Source organism: Leucoraja erinacea, chromosome 36 (genome assembly GCF_028641065.1).
Source record: "Leucoraja erinacea ecotype New England chromosome 36, Leri_hhj_1, whole genome shotgun sequence".
In the NCBI taxonomy this organism is placed as follows: Eukaryota; Metazoa; Chordata; class Chondrichthyes; order Rajiformes; family Rajidae; genus Leucoraja; species Leucoraja erinaceus.
The window spans coordinates 9,825,206-9,851,220 of record NC_073412.1 but is presented as its reverse complement, the minus strand read 5'-3'; the positions used below and the strand labels follow the sequence as shown (position 1 = coordinate 9,851,220).

At 46.3% G+C, this 26,015-nt stretch overlaps 1 protein-coding gene across 1 annotated transcript in view; it reads left to right on the top strand.

Annotated features, from left to right (window-relative positions):
- The window catches only part of man2c1 (mannosidase, alpha, class 2C, member 1), a 66,035-nt gene that overhangs the window by 7,628 nt on the left and 32,392 nt on the right, over positions 1–26,015 (top strand). Inside the window, exons 5-12 of the mRNA XM_055662648.1 lie at positions 265–442; positions 2,143–2,332; positions 5,295–5,401; positions 9,814–9,924; positions 10,941–11,033; positions 13,508–13,624; positions 17,163–17,258; positions 21,908–22,053. Of these exons, the coding sequence (XP_055518623.1) occupies positions 265–442; positions 2,143–2,332; positions 5,295–5,401; positions 9,814–9,924; positions 10,941–11,033; positions 13,508–13,624; positions 17,163–17,258; positions 21,908–22,053 (1,038 nt within the window). The remainder of the gene's footprint in view (positions 1–264; positions 443–2,142; positions 2,333–5,294; positions 5,402–9,813; positions 9,925–10,940; positions 11,034–13,507; positions 13,625–17,162; positions 17,259–21,907; positions 22,054–26,015) is intronic.

Genomic DNA, 26,015 nt, shown 5'->3' with positions numbered 1-26,015 from the left:
TAGCTCTGGGAATGAAGCTGTTCCTGAGTCTGGAGGTGCGGGCATAGAAGGCCTTGTAACGTCTGCCAGAAGGAAGTAGTTCGAACAGTCCATTGCAAGGGTGTGAGGAGTCTTTGTGAATGCTGACGGCCTTCCTGAGGCACCATGTGTAGGATAGTGTTGGTTTATGGAGTGACCACTGGTTGGCGGGGCCTCGGTGGGCTGTAGGGGCTGTTTCCGCACTGTGTCTCTAAAGTCTACAGTGTTTGTTTTGTTACTCTGCAGCGTGGAGCTGTACGTGGAGCTGGCATGCAATGGGTTGTTCGGAGCAGGGCAAGGCTCTATGATCGCACCCCCGGACCCACAGTGCAAGTTCACTCTCCACAAGGCTGAGCTGGTGGTCTTCAACAGAGATGTTCATGAACTGCTGACCGACTTCGAAATCATCACAGATATGGCAAAGGTATGGATTGCTTTGACTGCTTGTTTTCAATTGTTTAGTAAAGGCAGCAACAAAACTGGCTAAAAGTAAGTAGTTGTAGTAAGAAGCCTTGCCTTCAATACTGGACTTGTCCAGTCTGAGGCGAGTCCAGAGCCAGGGGCCACAGTCTTAGAATAAAGGGGAGGCCATTTAAGACTGAGGTGAGAAAACACATTTTCACCCAAAGAGTTGTGAATTTATGGAATTCCCTGCAACAGAGGGCAGTGGAGGCCAAGTCACTGGATGGATTTAAGAGAGAGTTAGATAGAGCTCTAGGGGCTAGTGGAGTCAAGGGATATGGGGAGAAGGAAGGAACGGGTTATTGATAGGGGACGATCAGCCATGATCACAATGAATGGCGGTGCTGGCTCGAAGGGCCGAATGGCGCTCTCCTGCACCTATTTTCTATGTTTCTATGGACTTCTGAAAATTTATAGTGTAGGAAGAAACTGCAGATGAAGATAGATACAAAATGCTGGAGTAACTCAATGGGTCAGGCAGCATCGTCGACCCAAACTATTCCCCATGATTTTGTTCACCTCTATAAGATCGCCCCTCATCCTCTAGCGCTCCAGGGAATAGAGTCCTAGCCCGCTCAACCTCTCTCTATAGTTCAGTCCCTTGAGTCCTGGCAACATCCTCGTGAATCTTCTCTGCGCTCTTGTGTAGGAAAGAGTTGCTCATGCTGGTTTAAAACCGTAGATAGACGCAAAAAGCTGGAGTAACTCAGTGGGACAGGTAGCATCTCTGGAGAAAAGGAAGGGGTGATGTTTCGTGTGGAGACCCTTCTTCAGATCGTCCTTCTGAAGAAAGATCTTGACCCAAAACGTCATGCTGAGTTACACCAGCTTTTTGTGTCTATTCTCTGCACTCTTTCCAGCTTGGCAACATCAGATAAACGATAGATTATCTGATTATTTACCTCCTGTTGGATATGAAATTGCTTCACAAAAGGTATATTTTTGTTTGAAGAGACATGAAATATATAAAAATATCGAATATAGTCATGCATGTATATAGTGCCTTTCACGTACGCAAGTTGCCCTCAAGTGGTGTAATTGGGGAAGAAAAGTGCCAAGTCTAGTTGGATCTTTTGCCATGAGCTAATGTTCTCACTACATTTAAACTGCTTGCTTTTGCATTTCATGTGCTCAAGGTATTTGAATGAGCCCTAGAAAGGGAATCAATTATTTTCTTTTAGGAAAATAAAAGGAAATATTACTTTCAGTAAGATTTTGTGTAAAATTCCTTCTGGCTGAACATAGAGGTGGCACAGTGGCGCAGCTGTAGAATTGCTGATTTAAACCACTTACAGCACCAGAGACCCAGGTTCGATCCTGACTACGGGTGCTTGTCTGAACGGAGTTTGTAAGTTCTCCCCGTGACCCGTGTGGGTTTTTTCCGAGACCTTCGGTTTCCTCCCACACTCCAAAGAGGTACAGGTTTGTAGGTTAATTGACTTGGTATAAGTGTAAATTGTCCCTAGTTTGTGTAGGATGGTGTTAATGTGCGGGGATGGCTGGTCGGAGCAGACTCGGCGGGCCGAAGGGCCTGTTTCCCGTGCTCTATCTCTAAACTAAAGACTAAACTAAACGAGTACTCCTGATTTTAAGAGTGATTGATGGAATGCTAGTTTTGGTGTTAATATCTCCTCGTTCACCTTTACATTCCCTCCTGCCCAGTACATCGGCACAGAGAATCAGCGCAGCTATCAGGCACTGTACACGGCTAATAAGATGGTGAATGCCTGTGATGTAGCAGACCCAGCCACCTTTGCAGAAGCTCGCAGATTTGCCGATGCTTTTCTTCAGCAAAAGAATGGGGAGAGCCAACATGTGGTGCACGCGATGGGACATTGCCATATCGATTCAGGTCAGAAGAGATTTACATGCATGTGGCATCGATACAGTTATTTACATTTAGGAACCAGGCAGCACGGTGGCACAACGGGAGAGTTACTGCCTTACAGTGCTTGCAGCGCCAGAGGCTTGGGTGCTGTCTGTACAGAGTATGTACGTTCTCCCCGTGACCGCATGGGTTTTCTCCGAGATCTTCGGTTTCCCCCCACATTCCAAAGACGTACAGGTTTGTAGGTTTGCCAGAGTGAGCAACACCGGAAATTGGAGGAACAGCACCTCATATTCCGCCTGGGTTGCTTGCGTCCGGATGGCATGAACGTTGAATTCTCCCAGTTTTGCTAGCCCTTGCTGTCTCCTCCCCTTCCTTAACCCTCGAGCCGTCTCCTCCCATCCCCCCGCCCTCGGGCTCCTCCTCCTCCCTTTTTCCTTCCTTCTCCCCCCCACCCCCCCCATCAGTCTGAAGAAGGGTTTCAGCCCGAAACGTTGCCTATTTCCTTCGCTCCATAGATGCTGCTGCACCCGCTGAGTTTCTCCAGCATTTTTGTGTACCTTCGATCTTCCAGCATCTGCAGTTCCTTCTTGAACAGGTTTGTAGGTTAATTGGCTTGGTAAAAATTATAAAATATTGTCCCTAGTGTGTGTAGGATAGTGTTAGTGTGCGGGGATCGCTGGTTTGTGCATACTCGATTGGCTGAAGGGCCTGTTTCCGCACTGCATCTCCAAACTAAACTGTCAGAGGTAATCTTGTGGTCCAAATCTGTAACTCCACAAAAGTAGCAACACAAGTAGAGAGAGTGGCAAAGAAGGCACACACTACCCTAACCCTAACCCTAACCCTAACCCCAGCCCTAACCCTAACCCTAACCCTAACCCCAGCCCTAATGCTTGCTTTCATAAACCGGGGCATTGAGTTAGGTTCAACCTTAATGGACACAACAAGCTGCAGTAACTCAACGGGTCAGACAGCATCTCTGGAGAGAGGGTCTCAACATGAAAAGTCATCTATTCCTTTTCTCCAGAGATGCTTGTGTCCAACTCCAATTTAAACCAGCAACTGCAGTTTCTTCCTACACATAGGTCCAACGTTAACTCTGTTTTGCTGTCTGCTGATGTTGCCTGACCACCTGAGTGTTTTGGATGATTAATGAAGGGACGCTATTCCCCCTGTGGAAATCCCCAATTGAGGCAGAGGTCTAGTTGAAACTTCAGTACAGATTTTTATCTGTGTGATGTGCATAGAACGAAGACACATAGTTGGAACTCAGTTGATGGAAAGTGGATATTGTAGAGGCACCAAACGTTGTGAATAAACGGGTTACCTTATTCAGGCATAATAGGTTTGAAATACATGCACGTTGGTCCTCTAACACAGAGTTGTTGTTGCTGCTGCGAGGCTGTTGCCTCGTGGGCTCGAGCTAAGCTCATGCTGAGGTGGCAGGACACTCACTCACGCGAAGCGAGAGGAAGAGAGAGAGAGAGAGAGAAGGTTGACCCGGGGTTCGTTATATCTACTCGGACACACCCCTATACCCAGTGACAACTCCTCCCCGCCATTGCCCAGCCACGTCACCCTACCCCCGACTGCTGAGTGTTTGTGTGGCAAGTGGCCCAACACAATATGACAAAAACTAGACTACATGGCATTGAGATGAGAGGGATCACGTGCAGGCAGACGAGATTAATATAACAACATCATGTTGGGATCGGACATTGTGGGCCAAAGGGCCAGTGCTCTTCTGTTCGATGGCATTGGTGCATGGACACGGTGGGCCGAAGGGCCTGTGGTGGTCTACGGCATTGATGGTTGTTGCAACGGTTGGTGTCGACATGATACGGTTCACTTCCTAATAAACAGACAAGTCACAAAAACGTTAAGTGGACCAACTCAAGCTTTACTGATCATCGGCCGGGTAGTGACGGGGATACACCAGTCAAGTACGCAACACAGATACTTGACTTCCCCCGCGCCACCACTTCAATGAACAAAGAGTTGCATGGTGTTTTATAATGTGTGTGTCACTTAGTCATATTCCAAAGATGTTAGTCATGGTCAAGGATACAGTCAATACACATTACCACAAGACGTGTCTGAGCTTGTCTCTTGTCAATTAGTAGACACATTTCCAAGGCATCTTATCAGTTGGTACTTTCAAGACAAGATATTTCAAAGGCATCTGTCTCTTATCAGATGATACTTTCGGTACAAGACATTTCAAAGGCATTGGTCACACAGAGTGGTGAGTCTGTGGAATTCTCTGCCTCAGAGGGCGGTGGAGGCAGGTTCTCTGGATGCTTTCAAGAGAGAGCTAGATAGGGCTCTTAAAAATAGTGGAGTCAGGGGATATGGGGAGAAGGCAGGAAACATAGAAACATAGAAATTAGGTGCAGGAGTAGGCCATTCGGCCCTTCGAGCCTGCACCGCCATTCAATATGATCATGGCTGATCATCCAACTCAGTATCCCGTACCTGCCTTCTCTCCATACCCCCTGATCCCCTTAGCCACAAGGGCCACATCTAACTCCCTCTTAAATATAGCCAATGAACTGGCCTCAACTACCCTCTGTGGGTACAGGGGTACAGATTGGGGAGAATACACATTGAATGGCAGTGCTGGCTCGAAGGGCTGAATAGCCTACTCCTGCACCTATTGTCCATTGTCATTGTCTCAATATACAGCACTGAGGCAAGTCTGGGCTTGTCTCTCTCTTATTATCCACTGATGAAGGCCTGCGTGAGATGAATTACAAGCTACAACCTAGCCTAGTATTCCACTATGTATCTTTTATATATTTAAAAGCATTTAAACCATTTTGGACATGGTGGGCTGAAGGGTCTGGTGCTGTTCGATGTTCTATACTGTGTGTGGAGCAGTTTCAGCCGATTGCTGGGACAGGCTGGAGAGATCGGTCGGTCTGTCAGACAGTTTCCTGCATGATTGCATTTCATTTATTAAAGTGTTTCTCCCATTGAATAGCGTGGTTATGGCCGTATGAAGAGACCATCCGCAAGTGTGCTCGGAGCTGGGTGTCTGTGTTGCGACTAATGGAGAAAAACCCAAGCTTTGTTTTCACTTGCTCACAGGTAAAACGATCACTTCTCTTATTTTGATTCTCGAGTCTTTTTTAAATCTTGTAGAGTGAAAGCTGAGGGAGCGTGAAAAAAGGGAAATTATTTTTCCCCCATTGACTTCCATAACACTTCCTGTACCCAGGTCATGTACCAGCATTAAGGACAAAGGTGGCAATGCCCCCAAAAAGCTGGAGTAACTCAGAGGAACAGACGGCATCTCTGAGAAAAGGAATAGGTGACGTTTCGGGTCGAGACCCATCTTCAGTCTGCTGTCTGACCCGCTGCGTTACTTCAGCGGTTTGTGTCTATCTTCGGTTCAAACCAGCATCTGCAGTTCCTTCCTACACATGAGGCAATGCCCTCTGCAGCTTTCCTTCCTATCTCATGCTGCATTGACTCGGAAATGTATTAGCATTCCCTCATCGTTGATGATCGAAATACTGCCTGACCCACTGAGTTACTCCAGCACTTTGTGCACTTTTTCTAACCATCAGTGGTGCAGTTGGTAGAGATGATGTCTCCGCTCCACTGACCCAGGTTCATTCTGACCTTCGTGTGTGTGTATCTGTGTGTGCCTGTGTGTGTGTGTGTGTGTGTGTTGTGTGTGTCGGTCTGTATATATATGTCTGTCTGTGTGTCTGTGTGTGTGTCTGTCTGTGTGTGTCTGTCTATGTGTCTGTGTCTCTGTCTGTGTGTGTGTGTGTGTGTGTATTTGTCTGTGTATTTGTCTCATAGAAACATAGAAATTAGGTGCAGGAGTAGGCCATTCGGCCCTTCGAGCCTGCACCGCCATTCAATATGATCATGGCTGATCATCCAACTCAGTATCCCGTACCAGCCTTGTCTCCATACCCCCTGATCCCTTTAGCCACAAGGGCCACATCTAACTCCCTCTTAAATCTAGCCAACGAACTGGCCTCAACTACCTTCTGTGGCAGAGAATTCCACAGATTCACCACTCTCTGTGTGAAATTTTTTTTTCTCATCCCGGTCCTAAAAGACTTCCCCCTTATCCTTAAACTGTGACCCCTTGTTCTGGACTTCCCCAACATCGGTAAGGAACTGATTGTGATGTTTTGGGACTTTTGTTGCAATTATAAATGAACCAAAAATGGGGAAAGACCAGCGAGCACATCCACACCCACAGTTGACGGAACATTGACGTGAAAAATTGTCTGGGAAGAAAGAACAATGAATTTAAAATGTTCTTCCCCAAAGGAAGCTTCTCATAACGACCTCACTATTGCCTCTAGCCTCAAAAGCAGGGCTGATTTGCACCACAAAACTTTAGTAAGATCACCCCTTGAAGATCGGGACTCTTCTTCAGACTCTGGATAGGTGACGTTTCGGGTCGAGACCCTTCTTCATCGAAGATGGGTCCCAACCCAAAAAGTCGTCTGTCCATTCCCTCCTCAGATGCTGCCAGACCCGCTGAGTTACTCCAGCACTTTGTCTTTGCGTAAGCTTCCAGCATCGGCAGTTCATTGATCTCCTTTAGAAAGTCGGTGTCTAACATATGTTTAGTCTGCCCCGGAGCTTACAACTTTCTGGGGAGCAAAAACATTTAACTTAATGCCTGCCCTCTTGGTCTGCCAATCTGTCATTCTTGCATCATTGTGGAAATCTTTAAGCATATTTCTCTAAAATAAATGACCCCAATTTTGAAGGCGTTTGGACAGGTACATGGATTGGAAAGGTTTAGAGCAGTGGTGCTTAACCTGGGGGTCAGGACCCCTATGGGGGGGGGGGGGTGTTTGGGGCTTTACAGGGGGACATGAAGGAGTCCTAAATACCATATCCATTTGTGAGCCCATGTTTAGGAACCTAATGGCTCGTTTTCACGGGGCGACTTGACGCAAGATGTAGCCAGAGTGGAGTGGTCGTGGTCTAGCACGATATCACACGATATAACGGGGGTAGAGTAAAGAGTTCCCACGGTACTCGGCAATTCTGTCATTTGTGCGAGTGACTTGTCCGTCTCCCGATCTTTCCCGAATGAACATCGTGGACTGTAGTGTAGTTAATCACGTGGCACAAATGATGTTACTTTGTTGTCACACACTATATTCGTTTTTTTCACCCGAGCTCTTTAATGAGCTGAAGAATAATCTGTGTTTTTTTAGACAAATGTTGTTTGGTGTGATGCACCTTCTCTCAATATGTGCAAGAAGTCGTCTTTTTATTTTGTCAAATATGAATAAACACTGTATCTCACATTGACCGTGATTATTGTGTTATTTTATGATCTACTGAGAGGTGAAACTTTCAGTCTGAAGAAGGCTCTCGACCCGAAACGCCACCCGTTCCTTCTCTCCAGAGATGCTGCCTGTCCCGCTGAGTTGCTCCAAGCAACTGGTGTCTATCTTCAAAGGACTGACCAGGACTGCCTCTCTCTCTCTCTCTCTCTCTCCCTCCCTCTCTTTCACACAGGCATGAATGGATGAACTCCGCGGGCAAGCAGCATCTACGGAGGGAAATGGACAGGCGACCCATTCTTCAGGCTGCCTTATGTCTCTCTCCCCCCCCCCCCCCACCCTCACCCCAACTCCCACCCACACACACGAATGCTGGAGAAACTCAGCGGGTGCAGCGGGGCCGAAACGTTGTCTATTTCCTTCGTTCCATAGATGCTGCTGCACCCGCGGAGTTTCTCCAGCATTCGCGTGTGTGGGTGGGAGTTGGGGGGGGGGGGGGGGAGAGAGGGACATAAGGCAGCCTGAAGAATGGGTCGCCTGTCCATTTCCCTCCGTAAATGCTGCCTGGCCCGCGGAGTTCCTCCATTCATGTCTGTGTGAGAGGGAGGGAGAGAGAGAGAGAGAGAGGCACACACAAGGTGGATGCGAAATCTTACCTGCCTGTTTCAGTGACAGACACCCACCGCCAGTAAATGAAGTCACCCCCATCTGTCTCCCCCTCCTCTCCCTCGACTCCCCCACCTTTCCCTCCCAACTCCAGTCCCGTCCCGACCCCCTGGGAAACTGAAGGTTTCCAGCTGTAATTAAAGAGTTCCCACGGTAGACTGTAAAACTGGGACCCTGGTTCTGGACTCCCCCAACATCGGGAACATTCTTCCTCCATCTAGCCTGTACAATCCTGTAGATACGATTAGACAGGTATCTAGTTATTTAATTCAATTAATGATTTCTATCGCCCAGCCTCTCATCTTTCAATCGGGTTCGGCCAGGAAGGAACTGCAGATGCTGGATTAAAACGAAGATAGACACAACATGTAGCTCAGCGGGACAAGCAGCATATCAGAAGGGTCTCGACCCGAAATGTCACCCATTCCTTCTCCCCAAAGATGCTGCCTGCCGTCGAACTCATTATCTTTAAACCGGCATCTGCTGTTCCTTCCGAAACATACACAAGAAATAAGCAACTTTTCGGGCCGAAACGTTGCCTATTTCCTTCGTTCCATAGATGCTGCTGCACCCGCTGAGTTTCTCCAGTATTTGTGTGTGTGGGTGGGAGTTGGGGGGGTAGAGAGATAAGGCAGCCTGAGGAAAGGCTCGCCTGTCAATTTCCCTCCGTAGATGCTGCCTGGCCCGCGGAGTTCCTCCAGTTAGAAACTGCTTTCAGACAAAAAGAGACACACTGACATTAATGAAATGCTTAGCTAGTTTTATTAGATTTGTATGTAAATAGCAAACTGGCTGGATTCACTCTATCCAACTTCCGGGTTCACCGTTCGCAGGAGTTCCCACGGTGACCGCAAGAGTTACTACGGATATCGCACGGGACACTTCGTTCATAAAATGTTGCAATGCTCAACCACAAGTGTACAAGACACTCTTGGACAAATTCAAACATGTTTGAATTTTCTCCCGAGTACCCAAGGTACACGATTACCTGCCGTTAGCGCCACGGTGGTCCACGAATGCCGTACTGTTACCGCACGAGGTTCCCACGATGTCAAACTCTGGTTACCTCTTGCGTCAAGTCGCACCGTGAAAAGGGGGTTTAACAAAGGTACATACCACATACGGTATTTTGTCCACGTATGCGTGTATGTATTACAAAAAGGTGAAGAACCACTGGTTTAGAGGAATATGGGCCAAACGCAGGCAGGTGGGGCTAGTGTAAAGGGGGCATCTTGGTTGGGCCAATGAGACAATTTCCATGCTGTGTGACAATGACATTAGGGGCAACATATGGAGGCCAATTAACCTACTAACCTTTGATTTGGTGTTAATTTCTATTGTATTTGTGCTCTGCCAAGCACCATGTGAAAAGTCCTATAATCGGATGATAATCTTTGTTTACAAAGTGCCTATAATGTGGCAAATAAACACTAGCTACTTCATAAGAGCATTAGCGGATAAAATTTGAACAAATGCATAATCTTGTGAAGCTCTCTGGCACTTAAGGAATGATCAGTGCTCAAATAGTCACAATCATTCACACTTTCTTTCACCCTTGAACAGGCGCAGCAGTTGGAGTGGGTAAAGAGCTGGTACCCGGGACTGTACGCAGAAATCCAGGAGTATGCTGAGAAAGGACAGTTCATCGTTGTGGGGGGCACCTGGGTGGAAATGGTAAAGTATCAGAGCTATGATTGGAAAATACTGCATGCCCTACTTGGCCTCATTGGAATAGATAGGCTAAATGCACAGAGTCTTTTACTAAGAGTAGGGGAATTGAGAACCAGAGGACATAGGTTTAGGGTGAGGGGGAAAAGATATAACAGGAACCTGAGGGGCAACTTTTTTACACATGGGTGGTAGGTTCTGCTGGATGGAGTAATTGAGGCAGGTACTAGCACAGCATTTAAGAAACATTTAGACAGGTATATGGGTAGAATATGTTTGGAGGGATATGGGCAAATGCAGGGAGGTGGGACTAGTGTAGATGGGGCATGTTGGTTGGCTTGGGGCAAATTAGGCTTAAGGGCCTGTTTCCACCCTGTATTACATTAAACGTCAGCTTATCCTTGCCGGCGATGAGTCTAATGGTTACGTGATTGCGTCTTATTTGGGATTTGAGGTGAAACCTCGGCTCATATTTTAAGTGTGGTACTGAGGGAGTGCTGCCTGGTCTAGATGCCATCCTTGGACGGCATCCTTGGCTCAGCAGTAGAGTTGCTGCCTTACAGCGCCAGAGACCCGGGTTCGATCCTGACTACGGGTGCTGCTTCTACGGATTCTGTACATTTTTCCTGTGACCGCGTGGGTTTTCTCTGGGTGCTCCGGTTTCCTCCCACAATCGGTTAATTGACTTTGATAAAATTGTAAATCGTTCCTTGTGTGTGTGTGTGTGTGTGTGTGTGTAGGATAGTGTTAGTGTGCGGGGATCGCTGGTCGGTCCAGACTCAGTGGGCCGAAGGTGGGATTCATGACTGGAGTGGTCTGTGTGAAATGCTGAAACGGGTGAGGAGGGAGAAGGTATGCTGATGGTGGCAATCTTGTGTTAGCTGGCAGAAATAGCAGGGGAGTTACATTTATTTAATATGTATTTGGAAATCCAAATAGTTTCTGCTGCTGTTGGGACTATTGGGATTGTTATGGGATCATACAGTTGTCCATTAGAAGTCACTAATGTGCCAGTTCTACAGGACGGAAACCTCCCCTCTGGTGAATCCATGGTCCGGCAGTTCCTCCAGGGTCAAGCGTTCTTCCAGCAGGAGTTTGGAAGACATTGTGCTGAGGTGAGTGAGTACTGAGGTGTATGAACCAGATCTTCATCTCCCTGTAATTTCAGCATAGTCTCTTTGAAAAGAAATCTATCTAAATTAGTTCTATCTAAATTAGAATTCCTCACGACTTCCACTAAATGCAATTTATCTCTGAGGTTTTAGTATAATCATAGCACAGGAGGCTATTCAGCCCATTTAATCTTCAGTTGTGTACCCCTGGTCTTCACGACTGCCCTGCAAACAATGCTCCATCTCAGATCTCTATCCACGTCCCTTTTGGCAGAGACACGAGAAACTGTAGATGGTAGACAAAAATGCTGGAGAAACTCCGCGGGTGCAGCAGCATCTATGGAGCGAAGGAAATAGGCAACGTTTCGGGCCGAAACCCTTCTTCAGACTGATGGGGGGTGGCGGGGAGAAGAAAGGAAAAAGGAGGAGGAGGAGCCCGAGGGCTGGGGGATGGGAGGAGACAGCTAGGGCTAACAAAATTGGGAGAATTCAATGTTCATGCCCGCAGGATGCAGACTCCCCAAGCGGAATATGAGGTGCTGTTCCTCCAATTTCCGGTGTTGCTCACTCTGGCCATGGAGGAAACCCAGGACAGAGAGGTCGGACGGGGAATGGGAGGGGGAGTTGAAGTGCTAAGCCACCGGGAGGTCAGGTAGGTTCTTGCGGACCGAGCGGAGGTGTTCGGCGAAACGATTGCCCAGTCTCCGCTTAGTCTCACCGACAGAAACTGTAGATACTGAGGGAAAACACAAAGTGCTGGAGGAACTCAGCGGGTCAGGCAGCATCTGTGGAGAGAATGGACGGTTGATGTTTCAGATCGCGACTGAAAGAAGTACAGAAGGGTCCCGACCTGCAACGTTGACCACTTGGTCTTTTGCTCCCTTTTGATAGCGCTCATTGATACTCTTATCGTTTTGCATTAAACAAAAAAAAAATTCCTCTCATCCTCCTTTGTCCTTGGCACCAACCAATGGCAGCACTAAGAAGGGTTTTGGCCCGAAACATTGCCCATCTCCTTCGCTCCATAGATGCTGCTGCACCCGCTGAGTTTCTCCAGCATTGTTGTGTACCAATGGCAGCACTATCCTTCTCTTCATTCTTATCAGGTTACGATGGAAAACAACCTCAACCTCGCCAATCTAACCACTTTTGATCTTCAACCCATAATAAATCTTTTCTGCATTCATTCCTAAAGTGAGATTCCAGTGTTGGATGTCACATTGCACTTGTGCCCTTAATAGTGTCCTTTACAAGTTCCAAATAACTTCTCTATTTTTGGTGTCTGAGCTGCTATTTATGAGCATTGAGATCCCGTTTGCCTTACTAACCAACTGTTTATGTGCTCTGGATAGACACTGAGTGCTGGAGTAACTCAGCGGGCCAGGCAGCATCTCTGGGGGAACATGGATAGGTGATGTTTTGGGTCGGGACCCTTCACCAGACTGTTTATGTGCCTGCTACCTCTGTGCATCAGGTCCCATTGTCCACTGATACTTTGCCTTTGTGATTGAAGACCACCTTTATCCACAGTTAGTCCCCACCTGTTGTCTTGCTCTCCACATAACATATCCACACCTGTATTCAGTTTTTGGGTTCCCTTATTAAATTGACTGCTATTTTCTTCCCGCTCATATCATCCTTTTCATTCCAGGTCCTTCTTGTATTGTCCATGTATTTGTTAAATTGAAAACTGTCTCATGCACTTGGTTCATTCTGCCGCTGCCAACAGCCCGTGTTAGATGTATGTTGAGAAGTCATTTACTGCTTTAGTCTAAGACGCTCAGAGTTCTTGGCAGTCAGCAGGTGAACCAGTTGTTCGGCTCTGGACAAATTAGATTTATTGGATATACTTGGGGTTGAGAGGGAAAGATAGATCACCCATGATTGAATGGAGGAGTAGACCCTTCTTCAAACCAACGTCTGCAGTTCCTTCCTACACCTTGCAATATATTCAAGTGATATATCACAAACTGGTCACGGTTCACCGTTTTCACTGACGTCCACGTGACTCTTACCACTGGACTTCCTCAGAAAGCAAACGGGAACTTTGGATTCTCGTTCTCTCAAACTTTTTGGGGTAATCGTACCAACTCAGCATTGGGTCCTTAGGTTCAGTTTGATTAGTACGGGTGTCAGGGGGCTATGGGGAGATGGCATGAGAATGGTGTTAAGAGGGAAAGATAGATCACCCCTGATTCAATGAGTGATTAGACTTGATGGGCCAAATGGCCTAATTCTGTTCCTATCACTTATGAACCTGAAACATCACCTATCCACGTTCTCCTGAGATGCTGCCTGTCCCGCTGAGTTACTCCAGCACTCTGCATCTCCATTTGTAACTCGGCATCTGCAATTCCTTTTTTCTACTCTAGTCCCTTTAATTATTCTGTATTAATACAATTTACATATTGACTTGTGTGTGGAGCTAACGAGTACTCCCAGATCAAAATGAGACCTTATTTTGTTTCATTTTACAGTTCTGGTTGCCAGATACATTTGGATATTCTGCACAGTTGCCACAGATCATGAAAGGCTGTGGCATCACGCGCTTCCTAACCCAGAAGCTCAGCTGGAACCTGGTGAACGAGTTTCCGGTGAGTTGTTCACGTACAGCACGCCACTGTCGGATGGTAGAGGCTTTGCTTTTTCCAATGCCTTCATAACGTTGAGTGGATGGAACCGGAGCAAGTGATTTACAGGCTGCTGGGAGAATCATTGCGATGGTTGAATTCCAGGCGCTAACATTTGGAGTCTTCCTGTCATGTGAAGGCCTTGCATCACCACACATGTGGAGTTTTAATGATTTCACGGAGCTTTATTTGGCATGTGTGCAACTGCACAGTGACATTATTTTTGCATATTTACACACGCAGGCATATTGACACATGTGTTGGCGCCCTTTCCAAAGCCCGGTCTGCCCGCGCGCTTGGTCTACTGGAGCGGCTCCCGATCCCGCCACGCCCCGCGGAGCCTCCTCCATCACCCTCCACTGGATTGGCCCGCGATCAACGTCCTTCTCCCCGCCCGGCCATCTTTGCGTCCCGGGGGCTACTCCTGCAGCCGACCTTGAAAGCATTGGAGATGTCACCCCGGTCCACCCTCCGACCAGTCCACTCCTTGTGTCCTGCGTCCCTGCTGTAACCCTGGTCTGGTGGCCCTTCGGGGGCTTCTGCCGAGCCTTGGGGTCTTCCAGGTGGGCACCACGGTCGTGGCCATTCGGGAATGCCTCGATGTGTATTTGTCTGTGTGTACGTTAATGTCGTGATTCTGAGGACAGTGCACCTTCTAACTGTGGCTGAACTTCATTCAGTTCCAACCGCCTTGGGGGATTGTCGCACTGATATTGATTTAAATGGTGGTGTTCAGTGAAGTAAAAGACAAGGCTTCAGTAAAAGATGGAATTTGTACATGGAGGCGACATGTATGACCAAGGGCCACTCTGTACTCAGAATATCGCCTTTCAGCTGCTGACCTGACGCTCTTTAGAAACATTTTTTGTTCTGAGTGAGGCCAACTGATTGAGAGCATTTCATGCTGTAATTTAATTCGGACTTGGGTTGGCACTAATGCTTTATGGCAGTCAAGGACTGCTGTGATTTGAACTTTGTGTGGGTCCCATATTGGCACGGTGGTGCAGCGGTAGAGTTGCTGCCTCACAGCGCCAGAGATCCGGGTTCCATCCTGACTAAGGGTGCTGTTTGTACAGAGTTTGCACGCTCTCCCTGTGACCTGCGCAGGTTTCTTCCCACACTTCAAAAACGTGCAGGTTTGTAGGTTAATTGGTTTGATAAAATTGTAAATTGTCCCTAGTGTGTGTGGAATAGTGTTAATGTGCGGGGATCGCTGGTCAGCACGGACTCGGTGGGCTGAAGGGCCTGTTTCCTCGCTGTATCTCTAAACTAAAAGTAAAATTAAAGAATGGGGTTGACAGAGAAAATAAATCAGCAGAGAAGAGCGGATGGGCTGAATGGCCTAATTCTGCCCCTATATTATATTATATATATTGACTGCCTGCTGCCTGTAACCGTTGTATTTGGTGTAATCTCTGAACAGGATAACTAAGCAACAACATTGCGTTTGAATTTCTGAAAGAAGGACTTGTTTGTTAGTTTGGCAGAATCCCATTGACAGCTTGCACTCCTCTCCAACTTTGAACAGTTCACCTGTAACTCAGTGGGTCAGGCACCATCTCCGGGGAAAAGGAATAGGTGACGTTTCGGGTCGAGACCCTTCCTCAGACTGAGAGTCAGGGGAAAGGGAAAGGAGAGATACAGACGGTGATGTAGAGGGATTTAGAACAATTAATGAAAGATATGCAAAAAAAGTATTGATGATAAAGTAAATAAGCCCTTGTTAGCCGTGGGCTAGGTGAAAATGAGTTACAGACAATGAGACTCAACAAGACAACTTTAATGTTGGTACAACTTGGGTGGGGGAGGGATGGAGATAGGGGGAATGCAAGGTACTTGAAGTTAGAGAAATCAATTTTAATACCACTCACTCGCGAGTCATTCCTCTGGCAAGGTTATTATTGTTGACAGGAGTTTTTTATGCAGCAAATATGGCATCTTAGAAATATAAATATTAAGATCAAGATATCAAGAAATCAAGACGGTTTATTGTCATGTGTCCCTGATAGGACAATGAAATTCTTGCTTTGCTTTAGCACACCAGAACATAGTAGGCACAAATACAGAACAGATCAGTGTGTCCATATACCATTGTATAAATATATACACACAATTAACAGTCAAACATCACTGTATTGCAATAATGTTTTGCAACAAAAGGCTTTCCTAAACTGAACTAAACATGGCATTCAAAAAAGAAGCTGAGATATAAGAAACTGCGGCATTATGGATGAGATTCAGAGTAAGACTTGAAAGCTTTGTGTTAGGAGCAAAGATGAAGATGTCCGTCCCTCTATCTACAGAGAAGATGTTTAAAAAGCATGCTGCTAATAAAACTGCCTCTTTGATGATTCATGAGCAGTCAGGTAAGGCAGTGACTGAGTCTGTTCACGGAGGATGTAAATCATATTCATGATGTGTACTCATGAAAGCAAACTGAGCTGTGAAAAAAGAGCAGTTTTCAATCTGGTCGCGAGAGCTTAAGAGATCATAAAACCTGGAAAACAAATCTTTGTACAGTATAAATAATTAACTTGTGATATTTATTAATCAAATCTGTTTATATATACTCAGCTATCGTCTTCTAATTACTTAACGCAGGTCTTTATTAAATGCTTGGCGTAACAATCATTAGAGTCTAATTTTATCTTGATCAGAGCTCGGATCTCGGCTCAATTTGCCCTCCTTAACAAAGTCCGATTGAAAGAAAGTTGTTTTAAATGATCTGACTTGTCACAGACCGAGCATCCATAGTGGTACTTGGGCTTGGAGAGTTGTCTTCTTCTTCTTGCGTATGCCGAAAGTTGTAGGTCAACTTGTTCTATTTGATCTATTTGTTTGTGCACGTCGGGATGATTGCATTAGTGGACCACGTGAAGGTTGCAATCTCCCACCCCTGGAGAGTTGTGATGAGGCGAGATTTCACAAACCCAAGCTAGTATTCGTGTGAATGTGAGAGAGGGAGAAAGGATCTGAATCAGGTGTTTAAAATGGTAACAATTTCATAGAATAAGTATTGAGAAATTGTCTGGAGTTGAGGGACTCGGGGTGGAAGGTTGCAACCTTCACGTGGTCCGCCCTGTCTCGACTAATGCAATCGACTCGACGTGCACGAATGGAAGATCAAATAGAACAAGTTGTCCAACAACTTTAGGCTGTGCACGTCACATGAAAGAAGAAGAAGAAGGGACTCGAGAAGAAAATTGGGCCTTTTGAACAGAAATATAGTTGCTACTTTGCAAGCCTCGCTGTATGTCTGCAATGAGCTTTTTTGAGGTGTGCTGGAAGCTTGACATTGCACCACGGATTAAAGCATATGCACTAACATAAAGCATATGCAACAAATCCTGTCTGATTCCTTCAACCGATGCCTTTTTTGGTTTTGTTATACTTTGTGCTCGTGTCAACAGAGATATTGAATTGGAAGCCACTGTTGCGACACGTTCCATATCATGCCAAGTAACAGTTGTACCTTTGTTCTTACTTTTTGCTACCCTCACAGCATCACACTTTCTTTTGGGAAGGAATTGATGGCTCCAGGGTGCTCACCCACTTTCCACCAGGGAACTCGTACGAAATGCACGGCAAGGTTGAGGAAGTAAGTACGGACCGAACGTTAGCCTCGGATGTTCAGAATACGGGTGGGAGGGAAATAAGGAACTGCAGATGCTGGTTTGCAAAAAGTCAAGTCAAGTCTATTCGTCATATACACATATGAGATGCGCAGTGAAATGAAAAGTGGCAATGCTCGCGGACTTTGTGCAAAAAGACAAACAAACTACAAACAGAATGGAACAGAATCACATATTCTTTTACATATTAAATATTGTGGGCGGAAGGAAAAAGGGGGAAAAAAAAACAAACAGCAATTAAAAAAAAAAAGCATTAGAGTGATACAGTAAAGTTAGTCCCTGGTGAGAGGAGTTTACAGTCCTAATGACCTCTGGGAAGAAATTCCTTCTCAACCTCTCCTTTCAAAAAAAGACACAAAGTGCGGGAGTAACTCAGCTGGTCAGTCCGCATCTCTGGAGCACGTGGATCGGTGAGATCTCCACCCAACTCGCACCCGTCCATGTTCTCCAGAGATGTGTAGGAAGGAACCTCAGATGCTGGTTTAAACCGAAGAGTCTCGACCCAGAAACGTCACCTATTCCTTTTCTCCAGAGATGCTGCCTGATCCGCTAAGTTTTTCCAGAGATGCTGTCTGACCTGCTGAGTTATTACTGCACTTTGTCTCCATATAAGTGACTTTTTATATCGGGACACTTCAGAGGGTGGGGGGGGGGGAATATTTTTTTAAGAAAGCTCCTGGCTTTCCTTTGCCTTTTGAAATAGACTTGGAAGATTTGGATCCTCGGAAACAACTGGTGAAGTTATGCCTGCCTGACCCTAAACTAGTTGATGTTTCCCACCTACCTCAAGCAGGCTATGGACACTGATCTATCCAAAATAGTCAGAAGAAGGGTCTCAACTCGATACGTCACCCATTCCTTCTCTCTAGAGACGCTGCCTGTCTCGCTGAGTTACTCCAGCTTTTTGTGTCTATCCAAGAGCACCCTTGGTTCACACTCGGCCCTGGTACAGTGTGCCTTGGTGGGTGTTGACGGTTCTTGTTGGCTGTGGAGTTCATCATTAGATGGCTTAAACCTGGAGCAGAGTAATCTGGTATCAAAGCTTCACGAGGGCATCAGATATTCTGCAGTGAGCGCCAGCGTTAGACTCGGATGTCGGCTCTGGAACCTGTGGCAGCACAGCCACACAGCACCAGAGACCCAGTTCCCGTCCCGCCACCCAGTGCTGTCTGTGTGGAGTTTGCACGTTCTTCTTGTGATAGTGCGAGACTGCTTTGGTTTCCTCCCAAAAATGTCCTGGTTGTTCAACCACTATGTACCTCCCCCTCCACTGACATCAGCCTGAAGAAGGGTCTCGACCCAAAACAATACCCATTCCTTCTCTCCAGAGATGCTGCTTGTCCCGCTGAGTTACTCCAGCATTATCAGCCAGACTTTAAAACAGTTTTTATCCATGAGTAGTTGCTCTACTCAACAGCCAAAAATCTGTAACCTCCCTTTGATCTGGTATTTTGTTGGTTCACATGCTTGATCCATAGAAACATAGAAAATAGGTGCAGGAGGAGGCCATTTGGCCCTTTGAGCCAGCACCGCCATTCATTGTGATCACAGCTGATCGTCCCCAATCAATAACCCATGCCTGCCTTCTCCCCATACCCCTTGATTCCACTAGCCCCTAGAGCTCTATCTAACTCAAAAAAGACAGTGTGACGGGTGAGAAAAGCAAACGGTTTCTTTGGAAGAAAAAAATGGTGCTTTCATCCCCCTTAGCTTTCAAGTCGGGTAGAATTTATTCTGGCAGCAGCACTTAGTAAAGTTGTTCTGTGAGCAGACTTCAAGTGGCTCAGCAGCTTCAGCTATTTTGTTCCATGCTGTTGTATAGCTGCAAGAAAGGTTCACCTCTTTTGCCACCAGAGTGCAGCAGTGTGCTGTCTCACAGAGCTCCCATCCTTCGTTACAACGTGTAGGAAGGAACTGCAGGCGCTGGTTTAAACTGCAGATAGGCACAAAATGCTGGAGCAACTCAGTCAGCATCACCGGAGAGAAGGAATGGGTGGCGTTTCGGGCCGAGACCTTTCTTCAGACTAGAGTCTGGGGAAAAGAGAACGGGAGATATAGAACAAATGAATGAAAGATATGCAACAAAGTAACGATGATAAACAGAAACAGGCCATTGTTAACGGTTTGCTGGGTGAGAACAAGAAGCTGGTGCTACTTGGGTGGGTGAGGGATGGAGAGAGAGAGGGAATGCATGGGGTTACTTGAAGTTAGAGAAATCAATATTCATACCACAGGTTGCCCATGCGAAATATGAGATGCTGTTCCTCCAATTTATGTTTAGTCTCACTCTGAAAACCTGAGCACCCAGAGAAAACCCACGCGGTCCCGAGGAGAACGCACAAACTCCACACGGACGGCACCCAAACTCAGGATCGAGCCTGGGTCTCTGGCGCTGTAAGGCAGCAACTCCACCACACCGCACCATGGTTAATTGAGATACTCTTCCACAATGCCGCCTATGTTTTGTCACGTGTTCTATTTGCTTTCTGCCGCGGCCCATTGCTTATTGTATTTTATACAAGAGGAAGAACTAAATTGGGATATATTTAAACTTGGTGCAGCTACAATATTTTACCTGCTCCATAAACTACACTGACATTTCATTTCCAGCTCAAGGCTGTTTACCGTTACATTTCTATGACATTAGATTTCCCCCCGGGGATAGGTAATGAGAGTTGTCCTACAAATGGCAATTTAGCTATAAATTAAATATTATAACTTTTTAGTTTTTTTTAATTAAATGTAATTTAAAATTTATCAATGATGAATTAAACACCTGTCTAAATATCAAATGATTGTATCTTTAAAGATTTTTCATCACAATTTTTTTTTCTTAAAATATGACATTTTCATTAAAAAGACAGGTCTCTCCATTTTTAGTCTCTTGACTTAAGAGAGTTTTATTGTCATATGTCCCAGCTGGGACATTGAAATTCTTACCTGCTGAGTTCCTCCAGCACTTTGTGTTTTGCTCTAGATTCCGGCATCTGCAGTTCCTTGTGCCTCTGTCCCATGCTGTCTGGCTCTATAACAAGGTTGGCATCTTGTGTAGAACCTTCTCTTCATTTACCCCACCAGTGCCAGGCAGTGCTTCTGCTGGCTGCGGCCTAACCTATGGAAATCCACCTCCCCAACCTTTTCTCATTTTAATTGACTCAATGTTTACTGCGTGTGTTTCCTCCGGGCACTCCAGTTTCCTCCCACATCCCAAATTCATGCAGGTCGGTAGATTAATTCACAAGTTTAACTTGTTCTTTGTGTGCAGGCGAGTGGTGGAATCTAGATGGGGTTAACAGGAAAGTCGTGAGAATAAAAAAAATAAATTGGGATTAATGTAATGAGTCTCCACAAAATGCTGGAGTAGCTCAGTGGGTCAGTTGGTATCTCTGGGGAACAGAGACAGGTGATGTTTGAGGTCAGACCTCTTCTTCAGTATAAAGGCAGGGTGGCGCATTACACTGCCAGAGATCTGGGTTCGATCCCAACTATGGGTGCTGCCTGTACGGAGTTTGTGTGTTCTCCCTGTGACCATGTGGGTTTTCCCCGGGTGCTCTGGTTTCTTCCCACACTCCAAAGACATGGAGATTTGTAGGTTAATTGGCTTCGGTATGAATTGTAAATTGTTACAAGTACGTAGGATAGTGCTGCCTACGGGGATCGCTGGTCAGCATGGACCTGGTGGGCCGAAGGGACTGTTTCCACGATGTGTCTCTAAACTAAATAAACTAACAAAAATGTAATGGGATTAGTGTAATGGGTCGACATCTCTGGAGTTTAGGTTGAGTTTAGTTTATTGTCACGTGTAGAGATGAAAAGCTTTTGTTGCTGGCTTAAACAGTCAGCGGAAAGACAATACATGGTTACAATTCTTCTTCTTTTGTGTGGTGTGCACAGCCTAAAGTTGTTCTATTTGATCTTCCGTTTGTGCACGTCGAGTTGATTGCATTAGTCGAAACAGGGCGGACCACGTGAAGGTTGCAATCTTCCACCCCATGATTACAATTGAGAATCATGTAATCATGGATAGGTGACGTTTTGGGTCCATGTAATGGGATGTCAGGACTGTCTTATGAAGAAAGACTGGATAGACTTGGTTTATACTCTCTAGAATTTAGGAGATTGAGAGGGGATCTTATAGAAACTTACAAAATTCTTAAGGGGTTGGACAGGCTAGATGCAGGAAGATTGTTCCCGATGTTGGGGAAGTCCAGGACAAGGGGTCACAGCTTAAGGATAAGGTGGAAATCCTTTAAAACCGAGATGAGGAGAACTTTTTTCACACAGAAGTGGTGAATCTCTGGAACTCTCTGCCACAGAGAGTAGTTGAGGCCACAGTTCATTGGCTATATTTAAGAGGGAGTTAAATGTGGCCCTTGTGGCCAAGGGGATCAGGGGGTATGGAGAGAAGGCAGGTACGGGATACTGAGTTGGATGATCAGCCATGATCATATTGAATGGCGGTGCAGGCTCGAAGGGCCAAATGGCCTACTCCTGCACCTAATTTCTATGTTTCTATGTTTCTATGTGTTTGCTGGTCAGTGGAAACTTGGTGGGCTGAAGGAAGTGGTTCGGTGCTGTGTGACTGACTTCACCACCTTTCTTTCCCCTGCTGCAGCTGCTGAATACAGTTAAAAATAACAAGGACAAAGGTCGCGTTAATCACAGCGCATTCCTCTTTGGGTTTGGCGATGGGGGAGGAGGACCTACACAAGAAATGTTGGACCGACTACATAGAATGCAGAACACTGATGGTCTTCCCAGGTCAGCACTTTGTTTAAAAGGCTTGTACATGTCTGTCTAACATCCCGCTGCAGGTCGACCCGGTGAGATTCAGTACTCTGCTTTCTTTTATCATTAACATTAAATGAAATAGATCACAGATGATTGTACTACGATTACCAAATCCTTCATACAACCTTTTCTTTATTTATTTATCCATTTATTTTATTTATTTTTTATTAGAAGCGGTGTATAAAAGTATAAACCGCGGCATATGACATAATACATTTATTGAACAGCTTTAATTTTAAAATTTTAAGCTAAAAATGAGAAATAAGAAGAGAGAAAAAGCAAGAGAGAGAGAAAAAGTGAATGTGCAAGAATAGAACCCTAGACTACCAAATTGGTGTAGCCAAAAGAAATAAGTGAAGTAAAAGAAATAAGAAAAACTTAAAGAAATAAATAGACAAAAACAGAAAGAAAAACAAAAGGTGATGATATTACCTGCTTCGTATCTCTGCCCACCCATCACCCAACCCGTAATTCAATTTAATTCCAAGATTGTGTTGCACCATGCTATCCTTGTAATGAATCAATGAATTTACAACCTTTAAATGTTAAACAATATTTAACATTTAAAAGACATTTGGACAGGTACATAGCGAGGAATGGTTTAGAGAGACATGGGCGAGTGGGACTTGTGTCGGCATGGGCAAGTTGGGAAGAATGGCCTGTTTCTGCTCTATGACTCGACGAACTGTGTGACTAACAAGTGCAGTGAGTTGGGAACCCAGGGTTCCTGGTCACTTATGGAATCTGTATATGAAGGAACTGCAGATCATGGTTTATACCGAAGATAGACACAAAATGCTTGAGGAACTCAGCGGGACAATAGACAATAGGTGCAGGAGTAGGCCATTTGGCCCTTCAAGCCAGCACCACCATTCAATGTGATCATGGCTGATCAACCCCATTCAGTACCCCGTTCCTGCCTTCTCCCCATATCCCCCGACTCCTTTATTTTTAAGAGCCCTATCTAGCTCTCTCTTGAAAGCATCCAGAGAACCTGCCTCCACCGCCCTCTGAGGCAGAGAATTCCACAGGCTCACCACTCTCTGTGAGAAACAGTGTTTCCTCGTCTCCGTTCTAAATGGCTTACTCCTTATTCTTAAACTGTGGCCCCTGGTCTGGACTCCCCCAAAATCGGGAACATGTTTCCTGCCTCTAGCGTGTCCAAGCCCTTAACAATCTTATAGACAGCATCTCTGGATGGAAGGGATAGGTAACGCTTCGCGGGTCGAGACCCTTCTTCAGACTGAGAGTCGGGAGAGGGAGACACAGAGATAAGGAAGGGTAAGATGTGAAAATGTTTTCTGGGTTAGATGTTCCATGTATTGGTCACTAGGCCTTCTATCTAGGCTGCTCCACCAGTGCAATGTTTAGTTTAGAAATACACCTTGAAACAAGCCCTTCGGCCCATTGAGCACACTACCATGCTATCCTGCTTTTTCATTCACTCCCTGCACATTAGGTGAAATTTTACAGTGACCAATTAAACCTGCACGTCTTTGGGATTTGGGAGGAAACCAGAGCACCCAGAGGAACCCCACACTGTCACAGGGGGAAACAAACATTCTCATTTCTCCCCGTGACCTGCGTGGGTTTTCTCAGGAAGCTCCGGTTTCCTCCCACACCCCAAAGACATACAGGTTTGTAGGTTAATTGGCTTGGTATAATTGTACATTGGCCTTAGTATGTGTTGGATAGTGCTAATGTGCTGGGATTGCTGGCCGGGACGGACACAGTGGGCCGAGTGGCCTGCTTCCGTGCTGCATCTCTAAACTAAACCGATTATATATAATCCATATGTTACGCTATCACAGCAAAGCTTACAAATCTCTTCTTAATCTGATGGTCAGTTATTGGACCTGATTCACTTTACCAAGTACACACTTGCCCTGGGCGTGACCAATATAGATTAATGTTGTGCTACTTTTTATTTCTTTTCACCCATTCCTCTTGCAAAGTTCATGTCTCTTCCAGCGATTATTTTCTGCATCTTGTATAAGACTCTGGATCACGTTTCCCAGTGTCACCTGATAGATATCTCGGTCAAGTTCCGGGTGAGCAGCTGTTCCTGAACTGCCAAGAATGGTGAATTGATCAACATTAAGTTGGATTAGTGCGGACCGTCGCTGTGTTCTGTTCATAGGTTAGCGATCACTGTGGGGGGGGGGGGGGTTTGTGAAAATGGGTGCTGGAAGCAGTCGATGAGTGTTAGAAGAGAATAGATTACAGGAGGTATTCATGGGGAAATGAGATTGCTCTTAAGGGCCTGTCCCACAGGCTATTTTTAGGTGACGGCCAAAGACTCATCGTTGTAGCAGGTCGCCGACTGGACCCCCCCTTCGACATAAAATCTGAAATAGAATCATTACTTTAACAACAAAACAAAAACAAAGTCAACACCGGCCACAACCTACACTAACCTGGCGACAACTACGACAGCGCCTACATCAGGAGAAGTCAAGCTACGCTCATTGGCGTCAAACCCACTGTCGCCAAATGTTTCCGAAATATTTTCAACATGTTGAAAATCCAACGGCGACCAGACAGACGCTACGACTCTTTGGGCGACTGAGGAGACGACTCACGACCGTGCAGGCAACAGCCTAGTCACCTGTTGTCGCCTAAAAAATCGCCCATGTGGGACAGGCCCTTTAGAGTTAACATACACTCGATGGGCAACAATGACCCCTAACGTTGAAAATGTATGTGCAGTGTTTTCTACAAAAATTAGTTTCTCCGTTTAAAACTGAAGTGAATGAATGAATGAATGAATGCTTTATTGTCACATGTGACAAGTCACAGGGAAATTCTTTGCTTGCATATCTAAGATATGCAAATAGTCGCCCATAAAGGGCGCTTACAAAGTACCCCCGTGTCAGGTCCCCCTTTGTTCTCCCCCTCCCTCCATGTGGTCCCCCCACGCTGGGTCCTCCTTTGTTCCTTCCTGGAACATGATTCCAATTCCAAAAGAATTGCATTAGCCAGATGTGGCTGATCAAACGTTATTGGGCAACACTGTGGCTGGTCAGATATTACTAAATAACAGATCTAAAGGTAGCGTTGGCTGATGACCTTCTACTCTCAAATATCCCCTTCAAACGAACTCCAGGAAAATGTAGGTAACTTCCCTACAAGCAAACCCTCCTTCTCCCCCTCTCTCCCCCCCAGATTCCAATTTTAATTGTCATTCAGTGTACCCCCCCCGTCTCCCCCCTGTGCCCCACCTAGATTCACACTCACATCTCCCCTTCCCTCCTCCAGCCGCCCCGCCTCCCTTCCACCGGACATTCCCGGATGTCCTCTGGCTTCACAATTCGCGACCTCACGCTTTTTGTCTTTTCATCTCTGGCCTCTCTAGTCCAACATCTGCCCTTCCCCCAAGTCCCCCTCCCCTTTTCCTGTATCCATTCCCCCCCCCCCCCCCCCCCCCCCCCCCCCCCCCCCCCCCCCCCCCCCCCCCCCCCCCCCCCCCCCCCCCCCCCCCCCCCCCCCCCCCCCCCCCCCCCCCCCACCTCACTTGCCAAGCTCTTCGTCCCACCCCCCCCCTTTCTTTTCCAACTTGCCAAGCTACCCCCCCCCCCCCTTTCCCCCCCCCCCCCCCCCCCACTACATTCAGTCTGAAGAAGGATCCCGACCCGAAATGTCACCTATCCACGCTCTCCAAAGATGCTGACCCGCTCAGTTACTCCAGCACTTCTGTGTGCGTTTTTTTTTGTTGTTAACCAACATCTGCAGTTCCTTGTGAAAATCTATTTTGTCAGAAAATGTAAGAAAATAGCAGACAAGATGTGTCGGAAGGAACTGCAGATGCTGGTTTAAACTGAAGATAGACACAAAAAGTTGGTGTAACTCAGCGGGTCAGGCAGCATCTCTGGAGAAAGAGAATAGGTGACGTTTCATGTTGAGACCCATCTTCAGACCGGACTTTTTGGGTC